Source organism: Colletotrichum navitas (assembly GCF_030913465.1).
Source record: "Colletotrichum navitas strain CBS 125086 chromosome Unknown LY79scaffold_35, whole genome shotgun sequence".
NCBI lineage: Eukaryota > Fungi > Ascomycota > Sordariomycetes > Glomerellales > Glomerellaceae > Colletotrichum > Colletotrichum navitas.
In genome coordinates, this window is record NW_026850581.1 from 196883 (window position 1) to 216347 (window position 19465).

A 19465-nucleotide genomic window follows, 5' to 3' on the forward strand; every position below is an offset into this window, starting at 1 on the left:
GTGGTGTGGTGTGCTGATGGTGTGCTGATGGTGCTTGTAGCCGTGACGAAGGCAACCAGAAACCTTTTTTTCTTCCTTCTTCTTCAGATTGTGTGTGTATCTACCTCTCCTTCTAGGGATAGCGAGGGATGAGGGGGGCAGCCTGATAGCGTACAGTGTAGGAGTACTACGTAGTGTAAGACGGGATATGACGGGGATATGGATGTCTGAGAAATGGGTGTGGAAGGGGGGGGGGGGGAAGCTCCTCACTCTCCTTAACCCCACCCCTGGTTCGAATCAATATGTAGACCCGGGGCCAGGCCGGATGGGATGATGACGGGAAATACGAAGAGCGTCACCGAGTTGGTGGAGGGACGCTTCGTTATCGGTGGTGCAATAAACCGGCTCAATGTTGCGCCATTCAACGCAGCCACAGCGTGCGTCTGTTTATGCAACCCAGGATGGGAGAGAGCCGTACCAAGTCGGTCCGCGCTCGTGGCCAGGCCTTGTTCTGCCCCGTAGCGCAGCCCGCAGCGTTTGATAGCGCTAACGTTCTTTGGTCTGACCTTGGGCTGATAGGGCCCCCGGTTGGGTTTGAGTTGGTGGGTGTGTGCTGGTGCCCTGGTAGTGTACGAGGAATGGGTCGCCCGTCAGTCTCCTCAAAGGGGGGCGACGTGACGATGATACGCAGGGTCGGGTCGGCGTGGCGCTGCTAGTGCCGACTTGGTGAGATTGTGAGACGGACGATGCAGTCGGGGGGAGGCGATAACAAGAGTTCCCTGATAAGGTGCGAATGTCTCTGAGGGCGAAATCGACCTCAGCTGGCCACTAGCGCGATTGGGCGTGGCTGCAGCCACCGTAGGGGTTCCTGATGATGATGCGATGGCAGAAAAGTCTGGCGAATGGGAACCGGCTTTGGCTTCACCTGAGCACTGGCCCGCGGCTGTTGGGTGCCAGAAGATTCAAGAAGCCGGGCAGGTCGTAATGCTGATGTTGTTGCTGCTGCTGCTGCTGCTGCTGCTGATGGGGCATATGGCTATGCTCGGTGGGAACGGCCGCTTGTTCTCGTGATTGTTGACGTTGATGCTCCTCCCGATATTGTGGTCCTTGTTCGGGTTTATGCTGGTTTTCCGAGGGATCGGGGGTGTTCCACGTTATATCACAGTGATACATATCAATGCAAGGAAAGACGGCCGATGTCAAGACTTGTCTCGTTCGTGTCTGGCGAGATGAGATGGCTTGTCGTACAGTTTGTGTATGTGAGTATGTGAGTGTGTGAGTATGTGTGTGTGTGTGAGGTGTGTGTTGTCAGATTGTCTCTGTAGACACTAGGTCCTGATGCCGATGAGGCTGGTGGCATTTTGTACTTGCAGAGTGTGAGCACAAGGTGACGTACTGCGTACATGCCTCCCTCACCTTGAACAGCTCGTGTCTCAGTCATCGATCCCACGTTTTTCTGCCTGCCTGGATCTGCTTCTATGAGTTACGACGCATGCACCCATCGGGGCATGGTTTTCTTCCCTTGATTTAATCTTGTTTAATCTGGGGACGGCGGACGAGGAGCCCACTCGCATGAGGCCCCGCCAACCTGTGCTGTGCTCTGAATAGAAGCAACGCTGTCCGGCCCAGCTTGCCGAGCTGCCCACCAGACAGAGAGGAGTCGGATGGCCCTCCCACAAGCAAAGTGTATCCTATCCTGCCTTCTGCCCCCGTCCGAAAACGCACATTCGTCGTGCGGGACATCCTCTGGGCAAAGACGCCTAGATCGACGCACCTCTATGAGCTCTCAAGCACGCTGCGCAACAGCCTAGGCTTGAGGACGGGCGTGAGGGGATAGCCTTGGGATTCCGAGAGCCAGCGGTCAGCCGCCTATGTGTACCTCCTCTCACTAGGTAGTGTACCTCACCGCGTGGCTAGGGGATCAGATACTTTGGGGGGCTTGACAGCTACTTTAGTCTACACTACACTGCGTGTGGTGACCAAACCCTCAACACGACCACGTCCGGTGTGGGTTTGCAAGCGGACACACGACCGGAGAGAACTTCACCTTCTCCATTCGGTCTGCTGGCGGCTGCAAACTTGACCGGAAGTCGGGACGTGCATCGTCAAATAATCGGGCAGCATTAGCCTCGCCTGACGATCCGGCTTCAGTGATCGACGGCCGGCGTACGCAACTGCAAGCCACGAGACCATGGATTTGGGCGTTGCGTGCGTACCTTGCAGAGATGCCTCTCGGGCCCAACAGTTGCAATGGGATGCCGGGGAGTAGGGAGAACTGACGGGAATTCCTCTCGCATGTTTTGCCATACCTACTGCGAAACCACACACACACATATACACACACACACATACACACACCCTCTTCTTCCTCATCGACAACCCATTCACATTCAACCGAACTCCCATAGAGGGGTGGGGAGCCCAGCACCGGCCCTCGAGCCCAGCTCGACCTTTTTCCCCCGATGCTCATCCACGGGGGGAGGGGGGCGGATACGATGACTTCATGGCCTCGTTTCAACATGCTCGACGCTGCCCTGTTTGTCGCCGCCTATGCGCTTCCGCGCTTCTGCCGTCTTATCGTTTCCCAATGCGCCAGAGAAAAAGTCTGAGAATGTGCCCCCCGCCGAATGGCTAGACCGCAGTCCCGATGTATTGGCAATGCGCTTGTGATCCGGGATGCTTCCCCAAACCACCCGATCCGCCCAATCATCGAGCTCCCCAACCCTTTTTTTGGTTTCTTTTTCTTCCCGCATTTCTGAATGATGTGCAAGGGTGAGCTCCTTCGTGTGAGCCACACGACCTCCAACGTCACTCTGACCGAGCTTGCGTGTTCGTCTCCAACGTACAGCACGTCGTCCTCCAATGATTCCAGCCACATCTCGAAAATCAAAGATATGACGTCCAACCTCTCTTACCGCTATGGTTTGCCTCGTCGTCGTTGCCACCTCCACAGTTCATTAAGCCGGAGCGTCATCTCCGTATCTGCTACCAGCACAACCTTACGCAATAGTTCCTTCCTCCCTACCCGGCAAGGCTTCTGCCATGAATTGAGTTCATGGGGTGCAGACCGGGAGGAGGGGGGGGGAGAAGGTACCAACACCATCCACCGAGCGACTTCGAACCTTCTCCGCGTTCTGAGACGGCCGAAAGCATCAGACCACACCCGCTTAGCTCTGGAAATGCGGGGAAGCTCGTCGTGTCTGACAGACGATAAACCTGACAAGTTGACTGTTCCGCGGGGACCTCCGCCAAAATTGTGTTTCGGATGGCATGACGGCTTGAAACTTTGATAATGCACCTTCATGATCGGGGCTTCGGTTGGTACCGTGTGCCGACTTCACTGCCAGTTTTTTATCCTTTGGGCCCAGGATGACGACGCTATTTGCCGCTCGAGACTCTCGTCCACCCTCGTTCGTATCAACAAGTTCATCACAGTATCCCCTCCCCCCCGTGAATCAAAGTTTCTTGCGTTTCGGGAGGCGCCCGCCTAGCTCAGTAGAGGTGCATCACCTTATCCGGAGCTCGGCTTGGACCCTGGGCTTTTGACAACCTGCATGCATGTACCTATGTCATTGCTGATCCTTGTTGCACCTCCAGACAACCTTTGCGCTGGAATGCAAGCCTGAAGTATCGGCGAGTCAACTTTGCTACGGTAGTTCACTTTGCAAATTGGATTTCTTTCATAATTGTCCGCCCGCACTTGTTGAGCCGATCGTCAATGGTTGACTTTGCTGTCAATGTACCTACTCTTCGCTATCCAATGACGTGCGGGCCAGAAATGTCTGGGAGGCCCAGAGCTGGTACTCGTGATGATTCAGGTGAGCAAGGGCATCGTTACTAGCATCTCATCTTGTCTCGACTTGCGCCAGTTGCATGTGCGACCTTCAAGAGAGGCCGCCTTGTAACCGTACCTCAGTCTTGGTAGCGTATCACGCGGGAGGTAGATGTCATCAAGTCAGCTGCTGCAACATGACACCGCGTCCGAACATTATCGCCCGCCCACCCACCCAACCATCTTACCGCTTCACGCCCGTGCTTGATGGCGCCGACACTCGACAGATTCGAATCGGCACTCTGTCGCTGTAGAACGGACCCGTTTGCCGCTCCCTCGCGGGTATCGGGAAGTCAACGTAGCCGAGGCCCATCCCGCGCTGACGGCAACGGCTGCAGAACGCCTCAAACGTTGCCTCGTTCCTCTGGGTTGCGGATATCAAAACCTCGACGTCCGGGAACAACGAAAACAGCTCGTGGATGGTCGCGATGAGCGCCGGGATGACGCTCTGATCATAGGTGATGTCTGCTCCGATGACCACGTCGACAGTCTCGCCGTTGTTCCACTGCTGGTCTTCTGTTCCGATCATGGCATGACCCCATTTCAATTCCATCGGTCTGACCAGACTGCTTTCTTGCAGATCATTAAGGAAGAAACTCTCCGGGAGGTTGTTGATAACGTCATCCGACCCGTCCGATGCAACGACATGCGTGGCGGCGAGGTGCTTGGCACAGAGGATGGCCAGGTATCCGGTGCCGGCTCCCAGTTCGAGAACCCGCTTCCCTTGGATGACTTGCCGGTTCGAGCAGAGATATTGCCCTAGATGCAATGCGGCCTCCCATGTTCGGAGGCCCGTGGTACCAGAAGCAGAGATCAGCGAACGGGACTCGAGCAGGGTGATGTCAGGCCTATGTAAGTGCGTCTCGGAAGGGTCCTGCGCAAGGCTGCTCATGTGGTAGGTGACGTAGGCCTTCTGCTGAGCAGAGGATATCTCAGAGGGAATTGGGGTTGCAAGAGATTCTGATAAGGCTGCCATGAGATCTTCCGAGACTTCCTAGGCCACCGTCAGAGGGGAATACACGCATCTGACGGCAGAGACGTCTTGCCACGGCGTCTTGCAGTAGAGGGCGCTTACGTGCTGGTCCCAATCCTCGATGCTCGACTCGATGCGTGCAACGAGCTCTTTCAGGACCTTTACGCGGTACCTCGCAGGAGGGCTGTAACGGGGCCCCTCGTCCGAGAAGAGATTCTTATAAATTGTGTCTTGCGCTGGTTGTTCCCGTATGACCTCGGCAGCAGGGTAGTCAAGGGTCGGTTCCAGTTGAAGATACTGGTGGCAGAACCGCTCGACGGGATCTGGCGTGGGAGTGGAATTCGTCATGGCTGTAACACGGCGGGCGTTTAACTCGTGAAAACGTCGTGTGCTGCCCGATTCGGTGAGATATGAAGCTTCAAGTCTGCGCTCTTCAAGTGCCCCCCCTGCAAGATACCTCGTAGTGTTTATTTGCCCCGGTCGAATCAACGCAACGCAGACTTCACCAACAAAGAGAAGCCCAGCGTTCTCCCGTGTTGAATCTAAGAGACAAAGAAAAACCCCAGGTCTGAAGGACACAGCGAGGTAATTAAGCGGCGACAAATCGTGGAAGTCTCATCTTCAGTCGATATTCACCAAATGCGAGGCAATGAACCAATGCTGAGTCAGAAGGAGAAAAAAAAAAAAAAAAAAAAGAGGTGTACCGTGCAAACACCGTGTCGTTTTGCTGCTGGGCCGCCCTTGGCTCTTCGCTTTTTCCGCACTGCCAAATCAAGCAATGGCATTGCGGACGTGGACAGGTCAGCTGATTCTCGCACTGCCAAAGAAGTGTGGTCCGTGCCGCAAGCGACCCACGTGATTTCTGTTTTTTGGTGCGGCTCGCCAGGCCTCAGGCACCAAATTAGGGCTTCCACCCACAGTTTGGGGCGAAAACTCTCGGACCCCATCACAACCACAATCACTCTGCGAACTTTTGACGATACCACACCTTTCCGACTCTTCTGTCCCAGCGCCAACCCATCTCGACAGACAGATCAGCCCCCCCCGACCGCAAAGATGGCGGACGTCGACACCCCCGTCACCCTGCGAACTCGCAAGTTCATCCGTAACCCCCTGCTTGGCCGTAAGCAGATGGTCGTGTGAGTTTGCCCCTCCAGATATCATTTCCCACGACGGAAGCGCGCACGGAAGGCAACATCGAAAAAGGAGAAAAAGGAGGGGGGGGAGAAGAAGATGAAGCACATCGTCAATTGGCATACCGACACACGCCCCCAATCAAGCTATTCGGACAGCCGCGGACGGGAGGAGGAAGAGGGACTAGGCGCGCGCGCGCGCGCTCTCCCGGGGGAGGGATCGATGAGAATTTTACTATTTGATTGTGTTGTGTACGGAAATGCTGACGGCCGATACGCACAGTGACATCCTCCACCCCGGCCGTGCCAACATCTCCAAGGATGAGCTCCGCGAGAAGCTTGGCTCCCTCTACAAGGCCACCAAGGACCAGATCAACGTCTTCGGCCTCCGCACCCAGTTCGGTGGCGGCAAGACCACTGGTTTCGCCCTCGTCTACGACTCCCCCGAGGCCATGAAGAAGTTCGAGCCCCACTACAGACTCGTCCGCGTCGGCCAGGCCAGCAAGATCGAGAAGGCCAGCAGACAGCAGCGTACGTCGAATCCCCTTCCCCTCTCCCCATCCGATTGCTGCCGCTGGTGTGACGGGTCGTCGGGTCGGACATCCATCCGTCTTGAAGACCCGGACGTACCTTGACACATGCCGCGGTGGCAAATCGCCACATCCAAGAGACCGCATGACTGACATTACCCGCGCTCCACAGGCAAGCAGCGCAAGAACCGCATGAAGACTCTGCGCGGTACGGCGAAGGTCAAGGGTGCCAAGAAGAAGAAGGAATAAGCGTCTCGCCTTGTTGCCTAGGGTTAAGGCACGCGAGGGATTTCCCCCGGATCATCCGCAAAACAGTGGGCGGCGTTGGTGGAACATCAAAAAAAAAGAACATACGAATCAAAATGTCGTCTTTGGGCTCTCGTGTTGTTGTTCCACTCCGGGGGGTAAACCGTTCCCTCGCCCTCTCTATCTCTCTCGCTCATGGGGTTATCCATTTCGGCTGCGGCCTTGTGTGCATTATTCCTTTTGCATCGTCCCTGTGCCGGTCCGGAGAGGTTTTATTTATGGCCGGCCGCACAACACTAGAAGTCAAACGCGGCGTGAAACGGGGGGAATGGGTTCATGATTCTCTCAAATATGAAATGCATCAAAAAACAAGTACGCCCGGCGGTTCCCCCAAACCCTTGCTGTTGTCCATGACGATAACATGTGCCGAGGGGTGATGACATCTTAACGCTCAACATTGTGATGTCCCAAAAGTCATTGTTCTCCAGGAGACGGGGTGGATGCTCTCCATGTAAATAAACTCTGGATTATTCTCGTGATACTGACTGACGCCTGTGGCCCTTGGCATTCCTCCCCTGTCGACGCGGACGCCGTGCCATCTCTCGAATCATGGTTGCTCTTTCATCGGTGGGCACCGTACGCATGATAACCTTACAGCCTACTGGATTTGTACTCCCTCTCCTCCGAATACCAACAGCTAAAGCGGCTTGATGTCTGACCCGTGTCGGTACATACCAAAAGAAAAGAAAGGAATAAAAGCCTAATCATACCGGGAGTAGGTTAGAAAACATCAAATCCCAGCCGGCCCAAGTGACAATTCTCTCTGCCCGTCGTCAAATTCCCCCCCGCTCCCTCCTAACGCCATCAAAGCAGCCAGCAACCTCGTACCACCGTACCGCAGCCACGTAGACGAGGAACGGCCCCCCCCCCCTCTCCCCGCTCGTTATCTTCCACCAGCTGGCCAACCAGGGGCGTCACACACTCTTCGTGCCGTCTCCCATCTGCCCAACCACCAAGAACACACGGGAGGGAAGCTTGTGCCATATCACTGCCCCCGCGACGCAGACCGCGTACAAACCGAGTAGCAGCGCACTACAGACTTCTCCTCCGTACCCCCTTTGACAGAACGTCAAACCATCCCCAGGTCCTACTCGAGGAGTGCGACGACCGAATAGGGCATATAAAACACTGAATAGCGAGCTTCACGAGAGGCCGTTGTACCTGGGTACGAGCTCAACTTACGCAGTCTCGCTCGAGAGAAGGGGGGGAGGGGGGTCCAAACCGAGAAGCCCAGATCCCTCGGTTTCATTCATCGCCTCGAAACTTTCCCCATCTACTTTTTACGTCTGCAATGCCTGTGAATTCTCTTCTATCAAACCTTATACAATGGTATCCGTGCACCAATCAGTCCCGTAATCAATGAACCCCCAACGCCATTATCCGCTAAGCCCGACCCTGTGGTTGTGTCTGTACGATGATCTGATGCCACTCAAACGCCATATCATGCTGCCGTTCTATATCCCCCACTCCTCTTGGGTGTCCTCCGGATGGAATGAAACCGGCCTTACACCTCCCTCAACTTCTTCGCTGGCCTGGCCAGCGAGTCGTCCGGTAGCCCGCTTCGCTTGGTCCCGGGCAGACTGCTCGTCCGGATATCATTGTCGTCCTGGCTCACCCTCCGGTGCGGGTACTCGTTCTTCAGCCCCTCGAAGCAGTGCGCGTTCAGCCGGTCCCCCGTCGAGAAGAACGGGTGTTGTAACGCCTTGGCCGCCGTCAGCCGCTCCACGGGGTCGTACTCCAGCAGGCTCGCCAGAAGCTTGTACCCCTCGGCCCCCAGGCTCGCGAGCGGTGCCCCGTTTCCCTGCGGTGCCGACGTCGCGCTGCTCGAGGCCCCCTGCGAGATGGTGCTGTAGTACCACTTCTCGAGGTTCGACCCGCTCGGCGCGGGCGGATGGTGGCCGTACCCGTGCCCGCGATGATGTCCATGGTGCCCGTGATGGTGTGGCGTCATGGGCGGCTGCAGGGTCGACAGCTGGGGGTACTCGGGCATGGACGTCAGAAGCGGCCACCGCTCCTTGGATGGCAGGCCCATGATATCGACAATCTTCTGCATCTGGTTCCGTTGGAAGGGTACCGTCTTCTTACTATCCATCTTGGCCTCCTCGCCCTTGAAGATGGGCCGCAGCGACAACAGCTCGGCAAAGATGCAGCCGATGGCCCACAGGTCGATGGCGGGTGTATAATGACGGCTGCCCAGGATGAGCTCCGGCGCACGGTACCAGATGGTCACAACGACTTTATCGCCGCTGAAAAGGGAATGCAGCGGCTTGTCGAAGCGACGCGCGAGTCCCAGGTCACCAATCTTGACCTCGCCGGCCGAGGTGACCATGATGTTGGCGGGCTTCAGATCGCGGTGCAAAATCCAGTTGGCGTGGAGGTACTGGCACCCGTTGAGAAGCTGGAACATGATGCTCTTGACCGTTTGCGGCGGGATCGGGTGGCGCGGGTTCTGGGTGTGATGGTGGATGATCTGCAGCAGGTCGTGCTCGGCGTACTCGAAGACCATGAAGATGCACTTGTCCTCGAGAATGATCTCGATGAGCTTGATGACGTTGGCGTGCCTCAGCTCACTACACAGGGACATTTCGCGGATGGCCGACTGCGAGATACCTGTGTACGAGATTTGCTCACCCTCCTTGTCGGGCTTGAACTTTTTGATGGCGAACTCGCCCGTCTGGCCCTGGCGGCCGAGGGCTTTGTAGACGCGGCCATAGGTTCCGGAACTAATGAAGCCCACGACCTTGTACCGCTCGATGACGCGGACTTTGGACTGGTAGTTGATATGGCCAAGGCCACGGTCCGTCGGGTCTGCAAGAAGTCCGGTCAGCAAGGCCGAGAGCGGGTGAAGTGGATACCGATGTGAGATCGGGAGAGGATGTCAAATACAGGAGCTGTGACTGTGTAGGCCGCCGTAGCCGATACCCCTCCACATGTTGTCTGAGAGGAATGCAAAATATTTACTTGTTCTGGTAGAACGAGATGAGGTATATGGGCGGGGCTGGCGAGAGGATGAGACTGTTCAGGAAGGAAAACACGGTATGCACTCGCTGTACTAACGACACATGTCTCTCTTTGACTATTTTCGTCCGTAAGCAGGTGGTACCAGACGATGCCTCAGAAGCGACACGCAGCTGACGATAGCCGGCCGTAAGACAAGCAGGAGGCAAAGCTCACCGCTGGTCAGAGGTGGAAACAGGCCTGAGGTTTGGGGACCGGATGAGGCAGACGGGCTTTGGGCATTCGGGGAAAATGCTCTAAGCTATAAACAGCAATGACAGAAAGTGGCACCGGCGGAAGAATGCAGACTGTCACCCGCTGATACACAATTCACAGCACAACGCTCGCGGAGTTGCGCCGGAATCCTCTCCCTCTTGGGAAGAGCGATCGTGTGAGATGCAAGGAGCGGTGGAGAGGGAAAAAAAGGAGGAGTCCGCAGCTGCAGATGCAAGGCCCCTCAAGAAATGTGTATCCTCCCCAAGACGGGATGGTATGTATACCCGGCAGCACGGGATAAGAGGGGGCAAGGAATAGGATTGGGATGGGGGGTAGGGGTTGCTGTTGGGATGTATATGTGTGTGGATGTGTACACGTCGAGAATTGCCTTGCCGAAAAAATGGGGCAAAGCGAAAATGTAGAGTATGATGAGGTCGACTAGGAACGGCAAGCGAGAACGGAAGCCAGGATCAATACCCGAGCACCTCGCAGTTCCCAGAACCAACAGTCTACTTGTGAGAGGGAGGAAGAGGGAATGTGGGCGTGTGCAGTAGAGCATAAGATATGCAGTATTAGGAGGGGGAGGGGAGCATTTGACGAGATGCGATTCGACACGCAAAGCGGGTGGATGGAACACCCGGGGTGGTGGTGGTGGTCGATCAACAAGAGGAGAGAGGTGTGGATAAGATCATACAACAACATCGGATACATAGTAGATGGTAAAAAAAGCCCGGAGAGCGCCGGCGGCGGCGGCGGGATAAATCGCGACGTATATCTCACTCGTGTCTTTTTCTCCGCCCACCAGAACTTGGTGTCCTTTTTTTTTTTTTTTTTTTTTTTTTTTTGCCGCACATTGCTAGTGTCCCTCACGTTCGGCATGTCACTTGACTTTCGGTTGACTTTCAGAACGGTACATCATTGACAAAACTCGAGTCAGGTCGAGGGCAAAAAACCGGGGTATTAGGGAGGGCCGAAGTGACGGCGTGGAGTTTGTGAAGAGTAAATGTACGATGGACCCGGACCAGAAAGCAAACGTCAAAACTCACCTTCAAACGCTGCCTGGACACTTCTCTTGAGGTGGTTACCCGTCCGCACCGAGCTAGGGCCCGAGGCGACGGTTGACGTTGACGGGTTAGTCAGACTCATTATCCGTCGCAGGGGGTTCGCTGCTGGCTTCGATATCCGTATTAGGGTCGAGTTCGAGATCCTATCAGGCTTCAACTGCCCAGTCCCGGGAAGCCTGGGCGGATGATGCTTTCGTCTGTTCTAACAAACTTCGCCGAAACGTGGCGATAACGACTCTCAATTTCCCCGATAGATATTACTCTGGGCAAATCTGAGTCTGAGATGGGGGTAGAAAGACCGCAACTCCGGCCAGAGTCTCCAAAAAGGCCAACGGCGGCTTGGCAAAGCAGGGTCAATGGACCAGTACCACGAGAAGACAAATCAAGGTCCTCTCACTCAACGGTCCGTCAGGATCAACTTCAAGGATAAGCGTAGACGCCAGAACCCAGCCAGAGCCTCGTACGCCGCACAAGGTGGAGAATGGCGCAGTGTTCTCCTAAGGCGTCAAGGCGCTGCTGATGTGCGCGCTTTGGGGGTTTCTGAGCCTTCTTATGTCGCAAGCCCAGGGTGTGATGCCCAATCTAAACGGCTCTGCACGTCGGATAAGACCAAAAAGAGAAGAAAAGAATTAAAAAAAAAAGAATAAAAGGGATATGCGAAGCCCAGAAAACGAATTGTTTGGCTAGGCGTCTGTGACGGGGCTGTATCTCTGTGCACGCGTGTGTGTGTGTGTGTGTGCGCGCGCGCGCACGCGGGAGTCGCCGATCTAGGTGTGAGTGCCCTGATTTTATCTCTTCAATTGCGAGGCGTCTCGGAGATCGGAGGAAACGCGCGTGGATGCCACGGGAAGACTTCTGGGGTCGTCGGGCAGACTGGGCACAGGATCTTCGGCGGGTTTGATTGCAAGCACTCCAACACCGTTTATGATGCGGCCGCGCGGCTGGGGAAAATGGCAATTCCACTGAAAAGGTCTGCTTTGCGTCTTGATGCCTGCAATGCGACGGTCGGCGTCGCGCGTTCTCGCCGTTTACTGCATGCGATAGCGATGAGGGAACTGAAGACCTCGGTGCGGAGAATGCCTGGACAGAAAAATCCCCGCGCGAGAGGAACGACTGATGGAGGGCGGTTCACGAGATTGTCAAGACGGGAGGAAGAAGCAAGCGCAAGCAAGCGAGCGAGCAAGACCGTCGTAGAGCAACTGACTGGCGAAAGCGAATGAGGTGATGAAGAGTCCCTGATACGGGTGTTCGTATGTGATGTGAGAGAGGGAAGAAAAGAGTAGGTTAAAGTGACGACGTTTCACAAGGAAGCAACGGGCGACATTTCGCCAGGGCGTCGCTATCTCGAGTGGCGGTAGACCACTGCCTGTCTCGATGTACAGTGCTAAAAGGCCTGGCGCGACACACGGTGTTGGCCGACAGACCGGCGGCTCAAACCATCGTGACGTTCCATCCCTTGCTCCCTCCCCCTTACCTAATCTAATGCCTCGACGCTTGGGCAACTTGAAGTGAGCAATGCACGGTTAAGCGTTACGCAATGCCAGGTAAAAGACTTCATCGACTTTTTTTCGTTAGAAAAAACAAAAAAACGAGGCTCTAAAACGTGCCACATGCATGCTAGGTCTACCACCAAGACTAAGACGGACCCCAACCCCGGAGAGAGAGAAAGTGTGTGTGAGAAAGAGAGAGAGAGAGTGTGTGTGTGTGCAGCTGCTCATCGTGGGCCGAGCTTCTCGAGCACACGCGGTCCCTGTTCATCCCACTCCGCCTTGGTCACCCACATAGCCTCCTTGTCGGCCATGATGTTGGCCAGCACCGCACCTCCGAGGAACACCATGTGTCTCCGGCGGGGTGGGTCCTCTATCCGAACCTTGAACTTGTTTAATCTCTCCGGGTTGCCGCCCAGAACCCGCGTCAGCCACAGCTGCTTGAGCTCCTTCTCCAGACGTGAAGGGAGACCGGGGTACATGCTGCTGCCACCGGACAAGACGATGGCCTTGTACAGCGACGACCTCACGTCCACGTCGGCGGCCTGGATCGTGTTGAACAAGAACTCGGCAATACCAGGCTGCTCGCAGTCCACGAGGTGAGGCTGGAACAGGCACTCGGGTGCCTCGAAACGCTCGCTACCCACCCTGATGACGCGGCCATCGGGTAACGTGTAACTCTCTACCAGCACCGTCGTATCTTCGCTCAGGCGCTTGTCCAGCTCCAGGTCGTACGAGACGTAGCAGAGCTTCTCCTTGATCTGACGGACCGTCTCGAAGTCAGCCGTTCGGTTGAGCGCGTATCCACGGCGCAGGAGGAGCGCAATCAGGTTGCGCGTGACGTCGCGGCCCGCGACATCCAGTCTGCGGGTGAGGTGGTTCAGGACGACCGACTCGTACACTGGGACGATGTGGGTCACGCCGTCACCGGAATCGACGACGACACCGGAACTCAGACCTGGAGGTCACCAATGTCAGACCCGTTGTGCACCATCACCAATTGAAGGGCCGAGAAGCTTGCGGGCGTGACGTACCTTGAGCGTAAAGAGCCAAGACGGCCTGGATCGCAACATAGACACCGCCGAATCCGTAGCGGTCAAACATGACCTCGCACATCTGCTCGCGGTTGCGCAGCGGGTTCATCGGCGGCTCGGTCAACAGGATCTTGCGGCCGCGCGGGTCGACCTTCATCTTCTCGAAGAAAGTGTAGTCCCAGAGATGCTGCATGTCATCCCACTTCTTGACAATGCCGTTCTCCATCGGGTAGCTGATCTGGAGCATCGTCCGGGCGGCGGCGGCCTCGTCACCGCACATGATGTCCTTGATGGTCACATCGTTGTCCTCGCCCTTTTCTTCGGTTCTGATGATCGGTCGGCCGACGATGGAAGGGTACTGGAATTCGGGGAAGTTCTGTGCTGCGTAGCCGACCTTGAGGAAACCTGTTCCTCCGTCGAGGACTGTGGATCTTTGCGTCAGCCACCTCCCCAATCGAAGCATCAAGGGACGGCAGCAAAGCCAAGCTGCTGCTGCTGCTGCTGCTTCTACTGCATCAGAGGCATTGTGTCTTACCGATGGGGGCCTCGGCTGCCATTGTGAAAGCAGAAGCTATAAGCTAGCAAGTTGAGAGCTTCTAGCGGAAGGGCGGGGGGGGGGGGGAAGTGAGATGAGGTGTGGTTGAGGAGAGCGCCCGGGAAGCTGTTACGTCTGTGTCGTCGATAGTGGGGTTGGGCTGGGTTCGCTGCCTTCCAGTCTCCTGCTGTCCTGCAACTGGATCGTCAAGCCCAGAGGTGGCTGAGCTACATGGTGTCACGTGATACCCCGCAGCGAGCATCTTCTCAGGCTGTGCACTGTCACTGAGAGAAAGTGCTGCTCTCTCTCGCAGACTCTCATGCAAGTGTGTGTGCAGAGCGTTGACGGACCGGTACAGCCCCACACTGACGGGAGAAATCCCCACCTGTTGACGGCGGGACAATACTGGATGGACATGGATGAAGGAGCTTGAAGGACGTGGAGTACGGCAACTTCACACACTCTTTTTTCCATCTGAATTTGCGCGGGTTCGGTGTTGGCCGAGATTCACACCTGAGGAACTGTTTTGTCCACAGCAGCAACCATGACAACCCGCGTACTTCGACGGAATATCAAGATCCTCGTGATCAACCCCAACTCGTCAGAGGACATGACGAGGGGCATGGAGAGGGCCATACAAGCAATGCCCTTGCACGACGTAAGCCGGGGTCGCGAATTCCACAACTCATAAGCGAAAACAAGAGAAGAAGAAGAAGAAAGGGGTCGTAAGGCGGCAGAGGCTGACTTCCGCGTCAGTCCCTTGAGATACATATGTACACGGCGCCGTCGGAAAGCCCGGCGAGCATCAACGACGACGTCGACATCCAGTTGAGCACCGAGGTCGTCGTTAAGGATCTCGTCAACAGCGGCAAGCTTGACCAGTACGACGGCGTGCTTATCGCGTGCTACAGCGTCCACTCTCTCGTCGAGAAGCTCTCGCGCCAGTTCCACTCGTCCCTCGCCGTCACCGGTATCTTCGAGGCAAGCACCCTCACCGCGACGGCCCTTCTGCCGCACAGCTCGACCGCCTCGTACCTCTCATCGAAATGGGGCATCGTCACCACGGGCGATTTCTGGGAGAGGCACCTGAGCAAGGGGGTCAAGGGCTACCTGGGCCAGGCAGAGGAGTCGGAGAACGTCAAGTTCGGCGGGGTCACGTCGACTGGCTTGACGGCCGGGGATTTTCACCACGTCAGCCCTGCCGAGGTGAGGGGCAAGCTCGAGCAGGCAACCAAGAAGCTCCTCGGCAGCGGCGACGTGCGCTGCGTTGTCATGGGATGCGCTGGCATGGCTGGGCTGGAGGACATCATCCGCAGCTCGGCCATTGACGTGTATGGTGAGGGCAAGGGCAGGCAGGTCTTCGTTATCGACGGCGTGAGGGCCGGCATCTTGCAATTGGAACAGACGATCAGAAGCAGACGACTCTTCCAAATTTAGGTCGTCTACCATCTATTAATAATACCCATCACCGGCAAATCATCCAACGCCAAATATTTTCTTTTCCCTATCCAAATAACAACAACACAAGTAACTTGTATGGCGGCCGATCACTTGCATGTCTTAATCAAGGCGTCGAGCTCGGCCCCAAACCTCGTCGGCATCCTTTTTGCCCTTTGTTTCGGGAACCTTGACTGAGACAAAAATAGCAAACAGCAGAGCAAAGCCGGCGAAGAGGAAGTATACCCAGCCGGCACCCCCAAGCCAATGGTTGAGCGCGTTGTTGGTGATGGGGAAGAACTGAGCGACAAGGAAAGTCGCGATGTAGTTGGACCCCAGAGACCAAGACTGGGTAGCGCCAACGGCCTCCTGTCCAACCAGCTCCGAGGCGAGAATGAAGGGGACTGGCCCCAGGCCGACCGCAAAGAAGGCCACAAAGGTCACGACCGACACAGCCGACAGGATCTTGGCCCCAAACCGGATAGAAAGAGCCAAAATGAAGGAGCTGACGCCCTGTCCAATGATGGAGATCAGGATGCACTTCTTGCGGCCAAGCTTGTCTGGTAGCGGAGAGCATGCGGCGGTAGTGATGAGGTTGACCACGGAGATCAGGATCGTCAGCAGGGCCGAGCTCACGGGGAGAAGGTCCGTCAGCAAAGACACGGAGTACATGATGATCGAGTTAATGCCACACAGCTGCTGCGCAAACATGATGCCGACGACGGCAGCGATGGCAGGGCGGGTTACCGGGTCCTTGACGACTTGAAAGAAGCCGAAATGAACAGGCGAGCTATGCTTGGAGAGAGCAGGAGACACGGGCGGCACGTCGTCAGCCTGGGCCAAAAGACCCTCTTGCTCGGCGTTGGTCTCTCCATCCCAACCCTTGACTTCCTCGCGGATATCAAAGTCCTTGCCGCGAATCCGCTGCAGGGTGCGGCGTGCTCTCGGAATGTCACCGTTGGCGGCGAGCCAAGCGGGGCTCTCGGGAATCAGCAAAAGACCAAAGGCCTGGCCCAAGGCAGCGAAGACGCCCGCGGCCAGAATCCACCGCCATGCCTTGCCGTAGCTCAGGAAGAAGCCCAATGTCTGCACAATCAGAATGCCAACGTTGATCGAGACCTGAGTCATGGCCCCGAACAGGCCGCGCTCCTTGGGCGGCGCAATCTCGCTAATGTACAGCGGGACGATGACAGTCGACGCGCCACCCGCGGCGCCTGTGAAGAACCGGCCGATGGCCAAGGCGGGAGCCCCTCCGGCGAGCGTCTCGATGACGGCGCCGACGACGAAGAAGATGGCAGTAACCCGCATGGCAGGACGTCGGCCGCGTTTCGAGGAGAAGGGGCCGGCGCAGAGAGCTCCAACGAGGCCGCCGACGGTGAAAATGGAGGAGACGGTGGCGAAAACGGCATCGGTCATGGGAATACAGTCGGGAAGCCAGCTGTTGGTGTCGGGGGACTTGGCATGAACCCATTTCAGCATGATGCCCTTGGAGGCAATGGACTTCTTCCGGCAGGTGAGAACATCCTGAGGTGCGTTGAGTTCGGCCTAGCAAACGGTCGCGGTTAGTTGGCACCCCGTTCCCAACGCGAAAAGGGCGGGAAGCAGTTGAAGACCAGGGACCACAGGATAGTGGTGCTATACGTACAAGGTGGAAGCCGAACTGCAGGGGGCCCAAGGTCGAGACAAGAATCAAGACAATGAGGTAGAGGCTGACATCGCGCATGCACTGTCGAAGACCCGAGGGAGCCATATTGAAAACGCTCGGTATTGGGGAACTAAGTGCGCCGTCCAAAGCGAATTCAGGTATTGGTGTATGAGGGAGGAAGCTTTGGATTTCTTGGTTTGGCGGAGAAGGGATTAAGGGTAGCTCAGGGTAGAGGGGGAGCTGGGACGACGAAGCAAGCGAATACGGATCTGGGGCACAGGGAGCTGTCCACATGCTTCGGCTCCTCATCCGTAACCGCCTACATCACTGTTGCGCGTTCCTGACCACCCCCACTGGGCATGTTCCAGGTTACCTACGCCAGCGGGCCCGGACCCGTGGATGGCCAGCGCTGTCGTCTCCCCGCACCACCTAATTAGCCATCGCATAAAATTACCATTTAATAAGGTAACGTTATAACATTGACTAGTTATATATATGTACAACTGGAAATTGCAATTGTTCCATAGCTGCAAGATGAATCAAGTGTGAATGGGAAAATTAAAGACCGTGAGTAGACGAATTGTTCATTTATTAAATACGAACATCTCAAGTTGGAGTCGTTCGGTATGGTGCACAAACGGCTTAGTTTACAACTTTGCTTTGGAATCTTCCGTCATTGGCGTATGGATCGTCAATTATGCCTCTCTTGAACAACTCTATTGAACAACTCTATTGAACCTTACCTAATGCTCGCTTCACGGCCACCTCCAACGTCTCGACGTCGTCAGGCCCAAGTCCAATTGTCTCGTTGTCCGTCTTCTCGTACAAGGTGCTGCCCTCGGCCCAAATGCGTCGCAGAGTGAAGATGGTGGCAAAAGGCACACCCTCGGCCCATGCCTTCTCTTCGGCCTCCCTGAGCTTTTGCAGCGACGAGTACGTCACATCCCACTTGACGCCTGTTTGCTTCTCGAACTCGGCCAAGATCTCCTTGCCCGTCGCCACAAAGGACTGCACCTTGAGGGCCTTGTTGAAGGACGCCTCGGGGTGACGGAGCGAGGCGACCAGAGTCGTGCCGACACTGGAAGGAGTCAGTATGAACTTGACGACACATGAACAACACAGGGCCGGCACTCACTCCTTCATAGTGATCAATCCGATCTTGCCGTCGCCGTCTTCAACCAGGACGGCCTTGTGGTTTGCCGAATCGAAACCACCGGCTTCCGGGGCGGCGGCGGCGAGTTTAAAGAAAAAATCAGCATACGGACCCGTGACCAGGTACGTGTACTGGAGCCGCCGGACGTTCTCGCGGATGTACTTGCGCACTTTGAGCTTCTTCTGGTGGGGCTTCTCGTGGGCGCTCTTCGAGTTGTACTCGATGTCCGTGCCGTACTCGGAGGGGAAGAACCACTTGACGGAGTCGGTCTCCTCTGCCAGCTTGATCAGGTCGATCTGCTTCTCGATGACGTCCCTTCCTAGCGCCGAGATGACAGTGTCGGCATCCTTGTAGGCGGTCTTGACCTGTTCTTCGTCGTCGATGTCGCCGCTGACAATCTTGGCGCCCTTCTTCCTCCAACCGTCAAGCAAGGATGCCTTCTTTTCGACAGTGGCGGGCGATGTGAAGATGGTGATTTGGCCGAACGGGGGGCTGGCGTCCAACAAGGCGTCGGTAATGAAGACGCCAATGTTGCCCGTCGCGCCAAATACGAGGATCTTGGAAGGGCTGAAAGTTGACATGGTTACGTGTCGACGGATAGTATCAGAGAGTGTTACGGGCTGTCAAGTTTCGATAATTCTTCGAGGTGCGGGGTTTGCGACACAAAGCAATGATGCAATATTTTGAGAATGTAGTTGCGACTCCTACGGCAGGTGGGAGTACGTCTAGAGTCATACGATATCGGGTCTGTTCCGTAGAGCGACAACGGCAGGCCAGAATCACCCCGCTGGGACTATATATCTGTAAGTCACCCCACAAATTTTCATCTTTTAAGTACTGCTGTATTTGTAAGACGCTTTGCTCATTTTGCTTGTCCGTTGTGCTTCAATCTCTCGGAACGGACCCCGGTTTTAAGACGTGCTTCAAAGGTTGGAGGGGAACTCTGTTTGGGCAAGTAGACCGTGAGATCCGAGGGCCGTTCAACCCCGCGTCGTTCGTCTCGCCTGTCGTCACCTTGACTTGAGGTAGTCAATGAGGGCAAAATTCCCGCGTGTAGGCGGCCGCCAGCCGCTCTTCTCCACATTAAGAGCTACATCGGGCTCCCACCTCTGGGGCCAAGCGAAACTTGTCAATTGCTTCAATG

General features: G+C 56.0%; 8 protein-coding genes across 8 annotated transcripts; 3 read left to right on the plus strand and 5 right to left on the minus strand.

Annotated features, from left to right (window-relative positions):
* Positions 1 to 2269: 2269 nt before the first annotated feature.
* Positions 2270 to 3973, plus strand: LY79DRAFT_556055 (uncharacterized protein; the record flags this gene model as incomplete). The annotated part of the gene is made up of 1 exon (XM_060557978.1): positions 2270 to 3973. A coding segment is annotated over exon 1 (455 nt), but the record flags the coding sequence as incomplete, so codon positions are not given.
* LY79DRAFT_556057 (putative methyltransferase-domain-containing protein) lies at positions 3974 to 5426 on the minus strand. Its single transcript, XM_060557979.1, has 2 exons — positions 4887 to 5426; positions 3974 to 4805 (listed from the first exon to the last, which is right to left on the minus strand). The coding sequence occupies exons 1-2, from the start codon at positions 5130 to 5132 to the stop codon at positions 3996 to 3998; spliced, it is 1056 nt and encodes a 351-aa protein (XP_060413442.1). The 5' UTR covers positions 5133 to 5426; the 3' UTR covers positions 3974 to 3995.
* A 414-nt stretch (positions 5427 to 5840) lies between these two features.
* Positions 5841 to 6696, plus strand: LY79DRAFT_516998 (ribosomal protein S24e; the record flags this gene model as incomplete). The annotated part of the gene is made up of 3 exons (XM_060554879.1): positions 5841 to 5923; positions 6201 to 6448; positions 6620 to 6696. The coding sequence occupies 3 exons, from the start codon at positions 5841 to 5843 to the stop codon at positions 6694 to 6696; spliced, it is 408 nt and encodes a 135-aa protein (XP_060413443.1).
* A 1561-nt stretch (positions 6697 to 8257) lies between these two features.
* On the minus strand, positions 8258 to 9685 carry LY79DRAFT_590783 (kinase-like domain-containing protein; the record flags this gene model as incomplete). The annotated part of the gene is made up of 2 exons (XM_060561198.1): positions 8258 to 9561; positions 9640 to 9685. 2 exons carry the CDS (start codon positions 9683 to 9685, stop codon positions 8258 to 8260), a joined length of 1350 nt encoding a protein of 449 aa, XP_060413444.1.
* A 2967-nt stretch (positions 9686 to 12652) lies between these two features.
* LY79DRAFT_556069 (actin family) lies at positions 12653 to 14171 on the minus strand. Its single transcript, XM_060557980.1, has 3 exons — positions 14087 to 14171; positions 13552 to 13974; positions 12653 to 13475 (listed from the first exon to the last, which is right to left on the minus strand). Exons 1-3 carry the CDS (start codon positions 14106 to 14108, stop codon positions 12745 to 12747), a joined length of 1176 nt encoding a protein of 391 aa, XP_060413445.1. The 5' UTR covers positions 14109 to 14171; the 3' UTR covers positions 12653 to 12744.
* A 459-nt stretch (positions 14172 to 14630) lies between these two features.
* LY79DRAFT_670302 (hydantoin racemase) lies at positions 14631 to 15523 on the plus strand (the record flags this gene model as incomplete). The annotated part of the gene is made up of 2 exons (XM_060563764.1): positions 14631 to 14744; positions 14843 to 15523. 2 exons carry the CDS (start codon positions 14631 to 14633, stop codon positions 15521 to 15523), a joined length of 795 nt encoding a protein of 264 aa, XP_060413446.1.
* A 123-nt stretch (positions 15524 to 15646) lies between these two features.
* LY79DRAFT_516947 (general substrate transporter) lies at positions 15647 to 17273 on the minus strand (the record flags this gene model as incomplete). The annotated part of the gene is made up of 2 exons (XM_060554873.1): positions 15647 to 17068; positions 17169 to 17273. 2 exons carry the CDS (start codon positions 17271 to 17273, stop codon positions 15647 to 15649), a joined length of 1527 nt encoding a protein of 508 aa, XP_060413447.1.
* Positions 17274 to 17691: 418 nt separating this feature from the next.
* On the minus strand, positions 17692 to 19042 carry LY79DRAFT_231724 (NmrA-like family protein). Its single transcript, XM_060551684.1, has 3 exons — positions 18304 to 19042; positions 17912 to 18246; positions 17692 to 17835 (listed from the first exon to the last, which is right to left on the minus strand). The coding sequence occupies exons 1-3, from the start codon at positions 18900 to 18902 to the stop codon at positions 17816 to 17818; spliced, it is 954 nt and encodes a 317-aa protein (XP_060413448.1). The 5' UTR covers positions 18903 to 19042; the 3' UTR covers positions 17692 to 17815.
* Between the last annotated feature and the right edge of the window lie 423 nt (positions 19043 to 19465).

Coding starts and splice junctions, on each gene's coding strand:
- LY79DRAFT_556057 (XM_060557979.1), bottom strand. CDS start 5,132: ATGACGAATTCCACTCCCACGCCAGATCCCGTCGAGCGGTTCTGCCAC. Junction 4,806..4,886: donor TCGAGGATTGGGACCAGCAC/GTAAGCGCCCTC, acceptor ACGGTGGCCTAG/GAAGTCTCGGAAGATCTCAT.
- LY79DRAFT_556069 (XM_060557980.1), bottom strand. CDS start 14,108: ATGGCAGCCGAGGCCCCCATCG. Junction 13,975..14,086: donor GGCAGCCGAGGCCCCCATCG/GTAAGACACAAT, acceptor AAAGATCCACAG/TCCTCGACGGAGGAACAGGT. Junction 13,476..13,551: donor CTTGGCTCTTTACGCTCAAG/GTACGTCACGCC, acceptor GGTGACCTCCAG/GTCTGAGTTCCGGTGTCGTC.
- LY79DRAFT_231724 (XM_060551684.1), bottom strand. CDS start 18,902: ATGTCAACTTTCAGCCCTTCCAAGATCCTCGTATTTGGCGCGACGGGC. Junction 18,247..18,303: donor GGATTGATCACTATGAAGGA/GTGAGTGCCGGC, acceptor GACTCCTTCCAG/TGTCGGCACGACTCTGGTCG. Junction 17,836..17,911: donor GGCCGTGAAGCGAGCATTAG/GTAAGGTTCAAT, acceptor CAATGACGGAAG/ATTCCAAAGCAAAGTTGTAA.